Raw genomic sequence first — 17,844 nt, 5'->3', positions numbered from 1 at the left:
AGGGCAACACTTCAGTTTACAACTGCCATAATCCCTGATCATCGGCCAAGCAGGCGGCGATTGTCATTCCAATTCCAAACCGGTCAATTTTCTCCTTAGAAAATTATCTCGGCAGCACCTCATCTCCCCAGGATGAGTTCACAGCAAGGAAAGGCTTTTCAAATCCCTAACTGAAAAGTATGTTTAATGAGAATATCCGATGAATCTAATCTGTGGTACAATACAGCACTTGTGTATTAATTTGGCTGTTGCGGGCCATTCCAAATCTCAAAATAATGACAACCCAAATGAACATTGTAGGAGTAGCTTAATGGGCATTATGTGCCAAGCCAAACAAGTGATGGAACAACGTCTTGGATTGGGACTTTTGTCTATGGCAGGCATAGGCAAACTCGCCCCCCCCAGATGCTTTGGGACTACAACTCCCATCATCCCTAGCTAACAGGACCAGTGGTCAGGGATGATGGGAGTTGTAGTCCCAAAACATCTGGAGGGCTGAGTTTGCCTATGCCTGGTCTATGGTATTAGGCCCAGAGAGATTACCAGATGTCTTGTTCTCTGACACTACCCTCATCAGGTTTGCCTTATGGGATCTTAAATAACTCAGAGGAAGGCTAAACTGCCACAGTGGCGGCAGGGATACAGTATAAAATACTGTACTTGCTTAATGCCGCCTTACTTTGAGTCTTTATGATGGCAAAAACCCACCTGGGATAGGACCTCGCAACTTAAACACCCAGTAATTTAACTGATGCTGTTTCAGGTCAACCCCTTGACCGTTTTACAAGCTAAAAGGAGGTTAAGGTAAGCGCATTAGGATCGCTTTGCATTCTTAATTAAGTTCATGTCATCTCCGAAGGCAGAGAATGTGGCTCAGGTTCTGGAGGAGGGTACAAACAGGCCCAAATCTTGTCTAGGAGGCCCTGATACCTATGGCCAATCCAGCTGATTGATTTGGAAGCCTGAATTATAATTCCCCCCCAACTTCACAACATAGTAGCAATTATCAGAGTGAAGCACTAGATAGTCAATAATGAATAAAAAATAGGAAAGATAAGCAATGAGAGAAATCGAGAAACTGTTAAAAATGAAGTGTTAATCAGTGCTCTAAGAGATCCCTGGTTGTTGTTTTTTAAAAAAGCCCATGCTGTTTCAACTAGTCCCAGATTAGCTCAATGAGAAGTGACCTCTTTGTAGCACCTGAAACTAAACAAATTTTTGGAAAGAAACAGAAAAATTAGCCAGAAGAGAAAATGTTTCCATTTTCACGGAGTATCATTCACATGTGTGTGTGTTTTTTTTTTGTTCCAGTAAACATTTCAAAGAACTACACAAAACCTTTGCAATCTTTTTAATGTGAAATACTCACTATAACGAAGCTGTCGATATTTGTCTACTCTAAATGAATGCAGCCAGCATCATATTTTCAGCAATATCACTTGGAAAGGAATTACACATCAAAACGTCATGTGTCTGTAGCAATGAACAGGTATGTAAGTTTACTAAAAAAAGTAAAAGTAAAAGTAAAGTTAGAATCAGCACCGACTTGTATTAAATTTTGGTGCAAAACCCGCAAAGGTGAAGTACGACACTGATAGAGTACACCTTTTGCCCCTCGTCCTTAGACATATATAAATCAAAAAGTTGGCACATTCAGGAAATAAGGTGTCTGTATTTAAGATTGCTGTTTTTGTTGACATTGTTCCCATTGGAAAAACATTTTGAGTCTGGGGGGAAAGAAAAACCTGTTAGGAAACACCCCGCTCAATAGGTTCTTGCATTGTGCTTCCCCTTCCCCCTCCACTGGCAACATGAAACCCACAAATTCATGCACAATCACTACACATCAGCAACATCCAAAAATGGCCAGGCTGATGGTCGATATTTTGGCACATCAAGAATATTTCGGCATCAGCTCAAATAACAGAGAGAGCACAAAGCTAGTACCAAACGGTGTCGGATTGTCAGAGGCATGGCTGGGCGGAAACACCGAGCCTCATTCTTTGTAAGCTCTTGTGGGGGATGTGCCCTTGTAGAAGATGTTCCTGGTGTTCTCGGGGCTGCTTCCTCTTTCAGGAATCAAAATGATATTACCTTTCCTTCGAAGCGTAGAATCACGGCTGGAGGAAACGGACAGGGTCTCTGAGCCAATCTCGCTGCCTTCCACTGGCGTGACCCTGATGGTCGTCATCCCGTGATGGTGGTGCTCGCTGTTGTCGATGTTACTTCTTTTCCTGTCCCCGGACCCGTAACTGTCTTTCAAAGATTCACAGCTCTCCGAGTCTCTGTTGAGATCATTGAGCTCGTACGTCGGACGAAGGCTTCCTTTCTCGGGAGCTTTCCATTTCCAGGAGCCACTTCCTTCCCCTTCCGACGGCATCTGAATGATGGGCCTGTTGTTTTCGGGGTGGGCTTCGACCCGCACGATGCTGCTCGGCTCGTGATCCGTCAAGGTTTTGTATCGGATGGAGCCCGTGCAGGTGACGGTGCTGCCGTCGGAGCTCTTGGGGCTGCCCTGAAGGACGCCTTGCTGCTTTGACATGGCGATGACCTGCATGATCCTCGGCTGGCTGTTGCTTCTGCACCCGACAGTCTTCTCGGCGGCTTTCAGCCACTTAGCTCGGGCGGAGCTCGTTTTGGGAGACGTGTTCACATTCTCCTGCGTCTCTTCGGGGATATGGACAAGCTGCGAAGAACCCGGCCGTGACTGAATAGAAACTCTGGGCCCACCAGAAAGGCCAACGCTATTGCAGCCTGGCATGCTGCCGGGCTGAATTTTCAGGTACTGACTGGGAGGCCCATGGTGATCGCCATTGACGCCAACTCTGGACGGCTCAGAGCTACACCTCATTTCAATTGCTCGAGGTGGTGACTGCCCAGAATCTGTCTCTATCACCTGCAGGGACAGCTTCCGGCTTTCATTCTTGTTCTTCCACTGGGACAGAAGCTGTTTGGAGCGGGCAGAATCCATAGATGCATGGATGGTTGCATTCCGGCGAGCCGACTCTTCCATTGCAGGCGTGTTGGCTCTCGGCAGCGTGTTGCTGAAAGTCACCATGTTCTCCTTCCCCATCGGACTTCGTGGCGTTATAATTTCCACGTCGGCATTTGCCCTTTTGAGGTTGGTCAGGGAGCCAGTTTCCCTGTGGTTCCTGTTCAACATACTCTCGGCATGGTGAGGGGGGATGACGTCGTTGCCGCTTACGTTTTTCCCTGGTAAAATTCTGCTGGGATCTTGGCTCAGGTCAGTTAAAGACCTCAACGGTTCTCTGTGTGGGTTCTGGTTGAACATATTGTCTTCGCTCGGCAGGAAGTTCCCCACAGCATACAGGCCCTGGTGTTGGGAGAAGAAAACAAAACACAGGATCCCATTATGAAAAATAAATATTTGGACGTTATTGACATTCAGTGATTGTGTGTGCAGAAGCTAGCATGAGAATCCACTTTATGAAGCCTTGGTTCTAATATGTCTTGAGAGACCAACACAGACAAGCCAACAAATTGCAGGACATTTCTGGAAATGTCGCCTTGAGATATTTTAAGATTCTGAGCATGCCCAGTGAGATTCTGTTCCCCACCGTGCTCCAAACAACAGGCTTCACCAATTGTTTTGAAACATCCCACAATTTAAATTTCAAAAGTTGCTTGCCAGATGCTCCTGGGCAAGAAACATCGGCCTTTCAAAGCCCTTGCTGGGTGCTTGGGTTAAGCCAAACAGCCCTCTGAATCTCGACCACTGTGGGAAGCATCCGTTGATGCTTCAACATAGCTTACCTCCAAATCAAAAACCATTTTGATTTTGTGTGCATCATGTTCTAATCTAAACAATGTGACTTAAAATGAAAAATGAAAATGAAAAGGAATGGAAATAAAAGCAATAACCTACTAGAAATGCTATCAATTACTGTTTTAAGTTTGTGGTAAGGTGATGATTTCTCATCATAATTCACCAGTAAATGAGTTAGAACAAAAATTAATCCGAGGCAAGTTATCAATGTTGCTGAACATAAATTTCAAAGAATTCTCAAAAGATTATTTTTCTTAATGTAAATACTGCCATTTCCTATTCATATTCAGCTTGGGGGTAACTCCTGTCCCTCACACTCAATTTTACAGTCACACCAGCCTGATTTACTGATCCTGGCCTCCACCTGATTAGTTTTCTGCTCAAAGGTTATGCCCTTTCTGTTGCTTAATAGCCATGCAATGCAATATCTTGGCGAGAGACAAATTCATCAGTTTCAAATCAATCTGTGCAGAACCTCAGCAGGAGCTGGAGCTTCACTCTATTTACACATTCAGTGGTCCATTAAAAAGAAAATGCATTGCACTCTCCAAGAACAAAAACAAGTCTCAAGTTTGAAGAATGCCAAGTTCATCATGCGTGTACTCCAAATGGGCTTTATAAATGATATAAGGCTGCTACAGCTGCTCTTATCTATTTTAATGGTAGAAGTGTTCAGGAACTTGTCTCTATGTGTGTTGGGTGGTGGTTTTAGGCTGACTTCCCCCAACTTGGTGCCTTCAAGATGGTGGGACTACCACTTCCATCAGCTTGAGTCAACACAAGTGTGCGGTCTAGGACTCATAAGAGATGGGAAAATGTCTGAATGTGTTTACATGCCAGAGACCAGAGGCGCCAAGTTTCACCCAACGTATCTGCCAGGAGCAAGCAAGTGGGTGAGGGAGCTCAGCTGCTCAGTCCGCCAGCCCTTGCTGTTGGGAATTGACAAGTAGGAGGCTGGGCAGGCAGGCAGGTAGGCAGGCACCATGGTGGCTTTTCTTGTACTTGCTGTGTGCAATGCCTGCCTGGGAGCTGACTGTCCAGTGCTGAAGGTGAGCCTTACCACCATGCAGGCCCAGTGGCACTTGCTGCTGCCTCTGCTGCCTCCCAAGGTAAGGTGCTGGCCTCACATTCACCTTCGGTCAGTCTCTGTTGGGCTGCTAATGCTGGGGGCATCCTCTTCCCAAGCCCCTGTAGGGTGATGGGAGCATGGGCATAGGCAAGGGGGGGCAGGAGGGGGCAGTTGCCCCCCCTAGAAGCAGGGCCGCTGGCCAGCCTGCCCCACTGCCCGCTGCCGCCCGGTGCCGTCTCCCTTCTCCGTGGCTGGCTGTGGGGCGGGTGGAGAGAAAGCCCCAGAGCCACGCAAAGCGTTTGGCTGGCTTTCCCTCCGCCCGCCCCACAGCCAGCCAGGGAGAAGGGAGACGTCCCTTCTAGCCGGCTGGCTGCGGGGCGGGTGGAGGGAAAGCCAGCCAAATGCTTTGCGTGGCTCTGGGGCTTTCCCTCCACCCGCCCCACAGCCAGACGGCTAGAAGGGACGTCTCCCTTCTCCCTTGCTGGCTGTGGAGCGGGTGGAGGGAAAGCCAGCTTTCCCTCCACCCGCCCGAGTGATCGCGGAAGGGGAGGAGGGGATCGGAACAGCCCGATTTCGGGCTGATCCTGGCGCCCCCTCGCCCCTACCGATTGCGGAGGGGGTCGGAGCAGCCTAATTTCGGGCTGATCCTGGAGCCCCTTGCCCCTGAACGACCATGGATTTCCTTGCCCCACTGTGGCCCCTCCCCCGTGCCTTGGCCCCACCCCTTGCCCCTTGCTCCCCCTAATTTTGATCCTGGCTACGCCCCTGGATGGGAGGAGGACTTCTCTTGGAGGCGGGTGTGTGTGGCTCAGACCAGGGTGGCTGCCTGAGGAGGTTGAGGGAACACTCCACAAGGGAGGCTGTTCGAAAAGGGTAATGGGCTGCCAGCTTTGCAGTCGAGGGTGACATAACTGGGCCAGAGCTGCCAAGTTCTGGATTGAAAAATATGGGACCAGCAGCAGCACGGCACCGGAAGGTGCTTCTATACAACTTCCAGACATGCGTAGAAGCAACTTCTGGTGCCGCTCTGCCCATTTCCAAAATGTCCGCAGCGCCAGAAGTCGCTTCTACGCACTTCCGGACACATGGCCGAAACATGGCCGCCGGCAGGAGCTGCTTTCCGGGGGATTTACAGGATATAAATCCATTCAGGAGACCATCGGGAAACGGTAAGAAAAAACGGGGTACTTGGCAGCTATGAACTGGGCTTCTAAGGCTCAGAGCGCATTGCCTCACAGGGGAGCCGCAAAAAAAGAAAGTTGGCCAAGGGAGCCATGGGCTCAAAAAGGTTGAAAACCTCCCTTCTACAGTACCGTGCAGAACAGAATCCATTACAAATAAAAGTGAAACACAGTATTTCTTATTTGTAGGGCATTTAGCTCCCCAAACGCAGGCATCTCTGCACACATCCAGTCTACTTACCAAGTACAGGGCAATTCCGCCTCCAATTAAAAAGCCACAGTAAACATCAACTGGGTGGTTTTTGTACTGGGTGATGCGAGTCAGTCCACATATAATCCCACAGATGATAAATGCGAATACTAGAAGCGGTTTCAGAAGTTTAGAGGAGTCGGTTAACGTGGAATTGAAGTACATCTTTAAAAAAAATACAAAGAAAAAGCAATTTAGTTAAATCTTCCAGATGGGATGGTTTGCTTTCTTGTTTCCTTATTGAGCTAGTAATGTGCCTCTCCTTAGGCCTGAAAGGTCCATAGCTTTTCATCCTGAGCTTTCGCTTTGAACTCCATGGGGTTCAGAACGTGGAAAGTTTGTAGAATCATAGAGTTGGAAGAGACCACAAGGGCCATCCAGTCCAACCCCCTGCCAAGCAGGAAACAGGAAATTAATCACATACTTCTCAACACTTTTCGGTTTCATTCATTTGATGTGGAGGTTGGAGGTATCTGATCTGCATTAATGTGAATTGGTGGCATTTTAAGAAGTACTTGACTTATTCTGAAATTAAAAAAAAACCAATTTCATAAAAAATTACCCTCTAATTTCAGCCCTGATTTCCGATTTTTTTCTGTTTCAGGCCTCCCTAAATAAATAAATGGGGGGAGGGGGAAGCAGAGAAAAAGCTTTTTTCTGCTTTTTTTGGGGGGGAGCGCTTGGCACCTGTAGTCTCAACCTTCCTGCTTTAAACAAGACATGAAATGACATTCTGACGTTACCCTTTTGTACACATTATTGCAAAAAGGCTTAATTACTCACCGAAACATACACAGCTGCAAATGCTGCCAGGGTGGCATGTTGCGAAGGGAATGACTTTCTGCAAAGGAAGGACACCCAAATTAAATTTCTCACTTAAAAATACATTCCGCAAGGGCTGATTTAAAAAAGAACCAAAGCACTGGGTGGCCCAGTATTGTAATCATATTTAAACCTACAAGCTGTAATATAATCACGTTATTGGGCTTAAAAAAAAAATCCCGTTCGGTGTCCTGGAGGGAATGTGGAATTTAGGCACCATTAAGAGAGTAAACAGTAAACTTCTGGTCTCAAATAATACGGGTTTTGATTTATGTATTGCAATGGACAGATTCTACAATTACACGGAAGAATCTGTAATGCACAACAATCTAGGGAAAAAAGGTTGAGTAATTATAGCCATTGGGTTGAATCCAAATAAATTCTGCTCAGAATAGACTTCTTGAATTAATGGACTTAAGTTAGGCATCCTATTACTTCAAATGGATCTACTCTGAGGATGACTAATGTTGGGTGAAATCCATTAATTTCAACAGTGGAGAGATCTCTCTCCCCACTTAAGGCCAGGCTCATACATGTGTATCGCTTGATTTCTCTTTCCTTCATTGCTCCGTACAGGATGATCTGCAGCTGAATTGTTGCCATTGAGAAGCAGGATGTGAATGAAAATGAATGTCTTGTCTGTTGGAGCTGTAATGGCCCTTTCACACATGCAAGCCTTCGCTTGATGTTTATCATGTGATCGGAATCACATGATTAAATGATATTGATGCTTATCATTTGAACATAGATATAGGCGGATCTGCCAATTTCAGCTTCTTTCGCTATTTCACTTTTCCAATCTTAAGTTCAATTCTCCACATTTGCACATGTATTTGCACACACACACACACACACACGTTTATATGTCATTTTCCCCAATAGTCCCATTTTGCAAAACAATTTTTCATCAAATAGCACATGTTTGTACGTATGTTCTTTTCACAAATGCATACATTTTTATGTGCATTTTGCACTAAATGTTCAGAAACACAGAAGGGATCTGGGGACTGTTTTGGGTGATAAAACAACTGCAAAGCGAGGCAGGCAAATTTTAGGGAGCAAGTGGCTGGGAATGATGCTTAACATCACTTTTTTGTTTTTGAACTTTTGTTTCTTGAAGCCACATTTTAACACCTGCGTCCTCTTAAAAGATTGCAAAAAGGGGCAATTGTTATAAATATCCCCTGCCATGGGCAGGTTTTAAGAACTTCTGCCAAAAAAAATGTACAACAACTCTGTAAAGAAAAAATTGTACTAGTATGATTGGCATGTGGAAAAGGGGCAGAATTTGTACTGACTTCTTGCTTGGGGAATATAAATAGATGTCAGCACATGGTTTGTGACGTGTCCAGGGCTTACCTTCCAAGTTCCGGACTGCAGAATCCGGGACCAGCAGCCATTTGACACCGGAAGTTGCGTCAATGTAACTTCCGGTGTCGCTTTGCCCTTCTATGGGCACAAAAATGGCCGCCGCCGGCTTCGAAAGTCGCTTGTACGCATGTCAGGAAGTGCGCCAACGCAACTTCCGGTGTCGCTCTGCCCATCTATGGGCACCAAAAATGGCCGCCGCCAACACCGGAAGTCATGTCTATTCACTTCCGGACATGCGTAGGTGCGACTTTTGAAGCTGGCGGCGGCCATTTTTAGTGCCCATAGAAGGGCAAATCGGAAAGAAAAAAAAATGGCTGCCGGCAGGAGAAAATAACTGAGAAAAACGGGAGACAAAGTGATACGGGGGACCACCGGGAAAAGGTAAGTAAAAAAGGGGTTTTCCCGGGGAAAATGGGAGACTTGGCAGCTATGGTCCAGGGGCGGCACTATAGGCTAAACAAGGAGTGCTGCCTTGCCCTGCTGCTGCTGCCGCCACCACCATACCTGCTGCTGCCACTGCTGACATCAATTTCAGGCAAGGTCATGCCAAAATGGATACAATCTGTCCCAAAATTGGTGCTGGAAGTGGCAGGGCAGGAGAGATGTGTTTAAGGGTGTCACTGTGTGGGCTTCCGCTGCCTGAGGCAGCAGCCTCACCCTGCCTAATGCCTGGGCCAGCTTTGTATGTGGCCCCTTAGCATGCCAAAGGGATGGGGAGTCACTGTTAAGCACATGAGAAAGTAAGGCAAGGCAACGGCCTATCTAGTCCAGCACCCTGTTCTCACAGTGGCCAATCAGAAACCCACAAGCAGCACCTGGACATAAGAACACTCTCCCCTGCACTCGTTTCCCGCATTATTGGGGAGGCTCTGGGGAGCTGAGAGGTTTTGAAGATTTTCAGACTAAAAAGTCGAGCCACATATTTGATGCTAGCCTTTCTGTGTCCGTCTTCTCTGAATAATCCCTGGCCCAAATGTCAGTCCTCTCCTCTGTATGTGTCTTTACAGGTTATTATGGTTTTTATGTGGCCATCGTTCCCCTTGAAGCCAGTGCAAGTTTTTAATAAACAATGCAGAGAGGTGCCCACATCTCCTTTGAAAATCCCAGATGCACGGCACTCTCAAATAACTACTGCATGTGTGCAACCACTGGCAGCTCTGGATGTGAATCAGGGATCGTGAAGGAAACAACAATAGAGCCATATCTTGTTTCTTTAGCTTTGGTTGGAGGAGCAGATCTGGCTCCTCCCCCCCAGCCACCTTGCCATTTGTGCCATATGGCTTCATGACAGCCAATGAAAATGGAGTCTGCTCTTATCTGCAAAGCTCCACCCCTTCATCTTGCTCCTCCCCCCCTTAGATGCTGCTTATTGGCAATATTAGTGCAAAATGGAGTTGGGTATGATATATCTAAATCATGAGAATAAAATGCACGTATGCGTGCCCAGGTCTTAGAAAAGCTTGCAGATATTATCAGCAGATTTTGGTCCACAGTTATGGATGGAAATAATTGGCAGCAAATTTTTGACTGGGACATAGTAAGTTGCCTTAAACTGAGCCAGACCATTAATCCATTTAACTCAGGACTGTTTACCTACATTGGCTCGCCAGAGTTTCAGGCATGGATCTCTCGCAGCCCTCCCTGGAGATGCTGAGGATTGAATTTGGGACCTTCTACATGCAAGACAGATGTTTTACCACTGAGCTACACCCGCCCCCCCCAAACAAGACATAATAAACAATGAAAGACCATTATTTTCCCCCCTCCCCCATCTTTTTGTGTCTAACCTTCCATCGTTGATGATGATGGGATCGGTTCCTGAGCAAATATCCTCCACGATGTAAGAATTTTCTGAGCAGGATACGTTGAGTGATGTATAGTTAGGCTTGCATACAGTCAGGAAATATGGCGTTTGGTACCCAGTTGACAGCTGTATGATGTCAGTGATGAGAGCTGTGGCACAAAGGCCAAAGACGTGGACACCTAGAAGTGAAGCAGGAGAAGCTTTAACATCGTTGGCCAGATAGATACACAGCACTTCATCCTAGGTCAAGGGATGGCAAACTGGTGGCCTGTGGCCCAAATCTGCCCCCACCGAACAATTTTATTTGGTTATCGTATTTTAATCAATATGTGTTTTCATCGAGAGCAACGCGTCATGGCTTAAAGCTAAATCTCTCTTTAGATTTAGGATGTAACAGCTCAGCTGTATCTTCACATGCACACTCTACAATTGTAAAGTTCTCGTAGTTGAATGGCGCTTCATCATTAAAGCTTGCTTCCCAGTTGGAGTTTGCTTGTGTAATAAAACATCCTTCTAGCCTTGGGATCATAATCTGGATAAGAGAGTGCTTTGCCTCCCTTGGAATCAATAGAACAATGCCCAATTAACAATGAAAAATGGATAAGGTCATTGGTGCAGTTAGGTAATTCTGTAATCATGATTTAATGGTTTTAAGGGAGCCTCCCTTCTTTAGAGAGTGGCCTGTTTCACACCATGGTCTGTTTAAGGCATGGTTTGTTTAACAAACCATGGGCTAGCCACAAGTTGCGCCACAGATGATCTAACAAGCCGTGGCTTGTTTCTCCGAAGTCTGGTTTGTTTTCCTGTGGCTCTTGTATAACACCTTTGTAGTCAGGTGAGTGTCATACAAACCATGAGTAAGGAAAGGTGCTGGATTCACACGTAACACCAAGCTAGAATGAAAACAAGATAATATAACCAAGACAACTATCTGGAAACAAACAATAAATGTCCATAAAAATGGCAAAAGTAGTTTCCTTCCCAAATAGGTATTATCTTAAACAACAGCAGACACAGTAAAGAAAGAGTTCTTTATCAGTGGCTCAGTGCTCATTTCTTCTCTTTCCAAAATAAATTTTATTTTGAGCAATTGCGAACACAGTAATAAAGAGTCCATTTGTGATATACCAGTGGTTCAGTGCTCAGACATCGTTCCAGTAATCAGACGTTTCGTTGCTAAAGAGCTTAGTCATCAAGCTTTGTAGTAAATAATATACAAGACAGTATGTAAACGACTTAAAGCAGAGATATATCTGTCCCCATCTGCATGTTTCCATTGGGAGGAGCATAGAAAGAAGACGGTGTCTTTCAGTTTGTTAAACCTGAAGGAGGTTGATGACTAAACTCTTTAGCGACAAAACGCCTGAATGACGCCTGAGCACTGCACCACTGGTATATCACAAGTGGGCTCTTTATTACTGCATTTGCAATTGTTCAAGATAAAATCTATTTGGGAAAGAAACTACTTTTGCTATTCTTATGGACGTTTATTGTTTGTTTACAGATCGTTGCCTTGGTGGTATTATCTTGTGTCGATTGCAGTAGTCATTGTATCACCACCCTGTTCATTGTTTTATTATGATGAAAGCAAAGCAAGGTTCTTAAGTCAACAAAAAGCATGGATTCAGACTGTGGTTTGTTGGCAGGAAGCAAACAAACCACAGTGCAGCTGCTGAGTGGGGTTCACATACAAAAGCTAAGCCACAGTTCAATGAACCATGGTTTAGTGGAGTACGCAAAGCAGGCTGGCATGTATAATATTTCACTTACTTCAAAATGTGATAAACAAGACCTGCTGTGTTTGGGGGGTTCTTCTGCTCAGTCTGGACTTCTCCCCAAAGTTCTGGCTTTGTAGCACAACTAATTCTAAACAGGTAATTTAGTTGCTAGCCGCAATGATTTTAATGGGACCTGCTTCCACTAAGTATTATTTTTACTTTCTATTTGTTGTTTTTGAATGCATTATACTTTTTATTGGTAATAAAAGTAATATACCCAGGATAGCATGACTGATGTTGTATCATAATTAGTTGGTGGTTTTTTTTTTTTTAAAAAAATGAAGTATATTTACATCTCTTCAACCATCTTACAGCAGGATACACGGTCTTCCCCCCACCTTTCTCCACAACAACCCTGTGAGGAGGGTAAAGTTGAGAGATGATGATGGGCATCAAATGAGCATCTTGGCTGAGTGGGGATTTGAACCTGGAGCTCTACATGTCTAGTTCTATACTCGTGCTGCTACACCACACTGACTTAAGTAGCAGTGGGATGAGCTGTGCTGAGAAAAGTGGGTAGGTGCTTAGTAAATTGACTGTGCAATAGTTCAATATTATAATGAAAAGGAACACATTGTGCACTGTGGGAAATGGATACTGAGCCTTGGTGGTGTGAAGCTAAGAAATTGCTCAATGTGTGTGTACCCCCCCCCAAATGATTTTAGCTGTAGACTTTCATTCTTTATTTCAAACAGAGCCATGGCAGTTGTGTTTTTATTTCTCATTTAATCTTGTAAAAGGGGATCTATAATAAGTCTTCTTCTTTTTTTTACAATCAAGTAAAATGTTGACTTTTCCTTATGATGTTTTGTATTTACTGCCCATCAAAAAACCTCCTTATTTATTTTTTAGCCTAACATTTCCAGATGTCAGGGCCAATTCAGATATCCTTCCTAGGTTGTACTATTTTATACTGCAGAAATATTTACATTTTTGAACATAAGCAAAGGCAGGGATTCCCACCTGTCCAGATTGGATGATACTGATGAGATTATATAACTTCAGAAATAATATCTTACTTTCCTCTTCCCTTCTCGTCCCTTTCTCCCTTTTGTGTCATGCCTATTAGATTGTGAGGATGTCATATAGAGGAGGGAGAAAAGTTGTTTTTTGCTGCTCCAGAGAAGCGGACACGGAGCAATGGATTCAAGCTACAAGAAAGAAGATTCCACCTAAACATTAGGAAGAACTTCCTGACAGTAAGAGCTGTTTGACAGTGGAATTTGCTGCCAAGGAGTGTGGTTGGAGTCTCCTTCTTTGGAGGTCTTTAATCAGAGGCTTGACAGCCATCTGCCAGGAATGCTTTGATGGTGTTTCCTGCTTGACAGGGGGTTGAACTGGATGGCCCTTGTGGTCTCTTCCAGCTCTATGATTCTATGGTGGTCTCTTTTAATCTCTGTATATCACTTATGAAGATGTTTGACCCAGCCCTCATTCTTGTAGATCTGAAATCTGACATGCCCTTCAATTTATTTTTTCAAAGAGACTAAAAGCAGCAAGATTCTTAAAAATCAAAACCAGAAATTCTTCAACAAAGGCATGAGCCAAAACCCACCAACAAATCGGACGGCTCTCCTAAGGAAAGAGTTGAAGTTGCAGCCTCCCGCATTGATATTGGCCTCGGCTCCTATGCCATTCCGACGTTTTGAAAGGCAGCAGTAGAGAATTCCTTCGCCCACCATGATCTGTTATGACAAAGGAAAGGTTCAAGGCAATGCTAGCAGTTGTGTAACCAGAGCATGATTTGTTTAGAAGTACTTATATATAGTCATAAGAGACCAAACTTCATTTGTGCCTGTTAACATTGTTTCAAGAACATGGCAAGGTTAGATGTACTGCATTTTCACTATCTTGAAAACTCATTGTTTTGCAAGGGAGATATTTTGATCTGTTGGGATGGGGACAGTGGTTGACCTTGGATCTGTTCCACCTCTCTAACAGTGGCATGCTTTGGCGCTTCTTGGATTGATTATATGACTGTATTAATAAACACAATTAGAACATCTGCACCCACGCCGTCCTCCTCAAAAGAGCCCCTTGTTCAGTATTTTTTTTTCCACAACAACCCTCCCAGGTAGTCAGATACTAAGATACAATGCCCAAGGACACTAAATTAAACTCATCGCTGGGTGGAGAATTCAAGACCGGCCATTTCCAAACCCAATGCTTCACATTTTGAAATGCCTTGTTTTGACACTGCCGTCAGGACTGAGCTGAAATAACTTGCCCCGCTCTGTGACCAAACATGAAAGGAAGGAGACAAAAACACACTATGGGTGAATTGGGCCACTTATTTTAAAGCAACCAGCTCCCTACTCATAACCAACTATGGGTGAGCCAACCCTGCCAAAGGTGAGGGGTACCATTTCATCTAACCTGTCCCTTAAGCCCCACCTTTCAGGTGAATAAAGAGGCCCTCAGAATTATAGGTCGATGTTACACGTTGGCCCCAAAGGTCCCCAGTGAGTCCCACAGCCCTGAAGGCGAGTCTCAGAACTACAACCTTAACTGCCTGATAACCTCTGGAGACCTGCCTGCCAATGTTTAACCTATTTACCGTCATTCTTTGTTCATTACACCTGCCAGCAAATCAGTACAGAATAGTGAAGAATAAAACCACCAAAGCCAATCAACTGTTGACTCCCCCCCCCAAGCTGGCCCTAAATGGTGACCAGCAATGCCTGTACTGAATAAAGGATGGGAGGATCGGTAGAATGAAAAGGTTGAAGGCAGGCCAGGCCAGGACTAAATAACCCTGCACTGGCCCTATCCCCAACACTGGGGCTGTGTGTGGGGCACCATTTTGTCTATATATGCAACAGCACTCACATAAACACTGGCAATAGTTTGGGGGCCATTCTAGATTTAACATCCTTTAAGCCAGGCATGGCCAAACTTGGCTCGCCAGCTGTTTTGGGACTACAACTCCCATCATCCCTGAGCACTGGTCCTGTTAGCTAGGGATGATGGGAGTTGTAGTCCCAAAACAGCTGGAGGGCCGAGTTTGGCCATGCCTGCTTTAAGCTGACTGAATGGCTTGTGAGTATAAAAATCAACAACACTCCGCAGTTGTCCCTGTTAAGCAAAAATTGCAGCGAGCTGTTCATGCGCTGAGGGAAGAACTCAGTAGTGCTCTTTCGCTTAGATTTTATCCTACCCAAAGCCTGAAATGCCCACAAGATCAATGCACAGAAACCTATGTTCGTTTTAATCTCTCTTGCACCTAATGGAACGTAATAGTTCCTTCAGTTCTTCGTGGACTGTTTAAAAAAACAACAACACAACCACCCACAAACCCACAACCTGAGCGTTGGCACACATTTGCCTGTCCAACCCTTGATGAAAGCAAATTCATCCAAGGTGTAAATTGAGCTATCAGAGATTTAGCAGACACATGGTGGCATTCAAAATGCAAAACCTTTCCACACGTTTACTTGCCTGTCGTCAAGGAATACCAGACTTTTAGAAGACATCTGAAGGCAGCCCTGTTTAGGGAAGCTTTTAACGTTTAATAGACTATTGTATTTTAATATTCTGTTGGAAGCCGCCCAGAGTGGCTGGGGAAACCCCGCCAGATGGGCGGGGTACAAATAATAAAATTATTATTATTATTATTATTATTATTATTATTATTATTATTATTATTATTATTTATATGCATGAATATACATTTAATGCTCACTCTTTTGTTGTTGTTGTTGGAGGTATAACCATAAAGAAATGGATTCTAATTACCATAAAGAAATGGATTCTAATTACCAATAATCAGGGTGACCTCCACGTATTTTAAGTATGAAGCAATGCTGACGAGATGTTATTTATTTATTTCATGTTGAAGCTTCAATTAAAAGCTGTGGAAACCCATGACTGCTGATGCAGCAGACATCCTGCTGTGTGCTGAGCGGAGAGTTCAGTGGTCTGACGTTCTTGCTAGCCCAATAACCTTCTCCCTGCTGCACTGTGTATCTTAATGGGCTTTTCTTATTTCGCCTACAGGAAAATAAGGGCAGCGGAGGTGGTATAATTCCTCGAGAATGTAGATGGCAAAAAGGACCATGGGGGTTCTATAAACTGAGAGCTACTGTCAAAAACAGCCTCCGAAAACATGATCTGTCTCTGCACAGTCATTATGAAGGTGTCGCTTCGACAAAGAGCAACTGATGGGGATTCTTAAATTTGCGTTTTGTTTAACATTGCTCTTTAAAGCTCCATCAGAGCAAATGGCAATCTGTGAGAAGCCCACATTGGTGTTTTTCCTCCAATTCCGGTTTAAAGAGTGGGTTTTCACAGGGAAAGCTTGGGGCAACAAACAGACCACACTCAGACACAGAACATTAAAGTGAAGGTCTCTGCCTGGAAAGAGTGAGGCAAAAAGCAAGTGTGGATAAGCCCTGGGTGAGTAGTTTCTGAACAGGGCCGGCCCTAAGGCAAGGCTGGGTGGCGCAATGCACCAGGCCGCCGGGCCGCCGGGGGCACCACGCTGTGCCCGCCAGCAGAGGCGTCTTTCCCTTTGGGGTTACTGGCGTGTGGCACCAGGGCTCTCAAGGGCGCCTGAAGCCGAGCGAGCCCAGCGCCGCCTGGAGCCCCTCGACTCCGCCGCCGGAGCTTTGGATGGGCGAAGCGGCAGGAGAAGAGCCTGAAGCCGCATCTGGGCCAAAGCACAGGGCGCACTGACACTCCGCGAGGCTGCCTGAAGAGGAGCGCCCAGATCCCGACAGGATGGGGTGGCCAGTGAAGCCCCTGCCAAGCGCCCTTCTTATTCCGCGCTGCCCTTCCTCTTCCGTGCCGCCCCTGTCCTGCCGGCCCGGCCAAGTTTCCCTCAGCGGCTCCGGGCGCGGAGCAGGCATGAAGTCCGACGGGACGTGAAGCTCCTGGGCGACGTGAAAGTGGGCAGCAGCAGAGAGTGTGGATGCTTGAAGGAGAGACAGATAAGGGCTCCTGCACTCCCCCCCCCCGCAGGAGATTCGCTTTTCTCCTTGAGGCACTAGGAGAAGACGAATTCATGAATGGAACTGAAGCTTGTGCACCGTTTTATTTCTGAGCACAGGGGATTGCTAGAAATAGACAAATCCTTTGCACACGCTGCCCAATCCAATTTAATATTGGGGGGGGGCACCGGATAGATTTTTGCACCACAGCGTTTTATACCCTTAAGACGGCCCTGTTTCTGAATTATTCAGCTGTTATTGATTGATTTATATCCTCCCTTTTTCTTCATGGGCCTCAAGGTGGCTTGCATGGTCCTCTTCATTTAATTCCCACAACAACTCTGTGAGGTAGGGGAAGCTGAGTGTGAGTGACTTGCTCAAGATCACCCAGTGGGGATTCGAACCTTGGTCTCCCAGGTCCTAGTCTGACACTATAACTACTGCACCATGCTGCTCCTCTAATTAGGTGGATCACCTAATCTGGATGGGGTTGCACTCTTCCTGAAGAAAGAGGGGAACACTTCTCTATATTTATCTATCTATCTATCATCTATCAATCATTTATCTATCTATGATGCTGTATTGTTTTTAATATTTGGTTGGAAGCTGCCCAGAGTGGCTGGGTAAGCCCAGCCGGATGGGCGGGGTATAAATAAAATAATAATAATAATAATAATAATAATAATAATAATAATAATAATAATATTAATTCTGTCTATCTATCTATCTATCTATCTATCTATCTATCTATCTATCTATCTATCATCTATTATACCACCATTCATCCATAGATCTCAGGGCAATGCACAGCATAAAAATACTGTGCAAAAACACAAAGTAAAACCAAAACCAAT

At 45.2% G+C, this 17,844-nt stretch overlaps 1 protein-coding gene across 2 annotated transcripts in view; it reads right to left on the bottom strand.

The window, feature by feature from the left end:
- Nucleotides 1–1,996: 1,996 nt before the first annotated feature.
- The window catches only part of PLPPR4 (phospholipid phosphatase related 4), a 35,093-nt gene continuing 19,245 nt past the window's right edge, over nucleotides 1,997–17,844 (bottom strand). Inside the window, exons 4-8 of one of the 2 annotated variants that reach the window (XM_060277517.1) lie at nucleotides 13,618–13,747; nucleotides 10,268–10,463; nucleotides 7,071–7,128; nucleotides 6,279–6,452; nucleotides 1,997–3,334 (exon numbers count right to left, since the gene is read on the bottom strand). In XM_060277517.1, the coding sequence (XP_060133500.1) occupies nucleotides 1,997–3,334; nucleotides 6,279–6,452; nucleotides 7,071–7,128; nucleotides 10,268–10,463; nucleotides 13,618–13,747 (1,896 nt within the window). The remainder of the gene's footprint in view (nucleotides 3,335–6,278; nucleotides 6,453–7,070; nucleotides 7,129–10,267; nucleotides 10,464–13,617; nucleotides 13,748–17,844) is intronic. The other variant, XM_060277516.1, reaches the window with a different exon arrangement.

The sequence above is a fragment of the Zootoca vivipara genome, chromosome 7, assembly GCF_963506605.1.
Source record: "Zootoca vivipara chromosome 7, rZooViv1.1, whole genome shotgun sequence".
NCBI lineage: Eukaryota > Metazoa > Chordata > Lepidosauria > Squamata > Lacertidae > Zootoca > Zootoca vivipara.
Note: the sequence above shows the minus strand (reverse complement) of the source record. Positions and strands in the feature narration are given on the sequence as shown.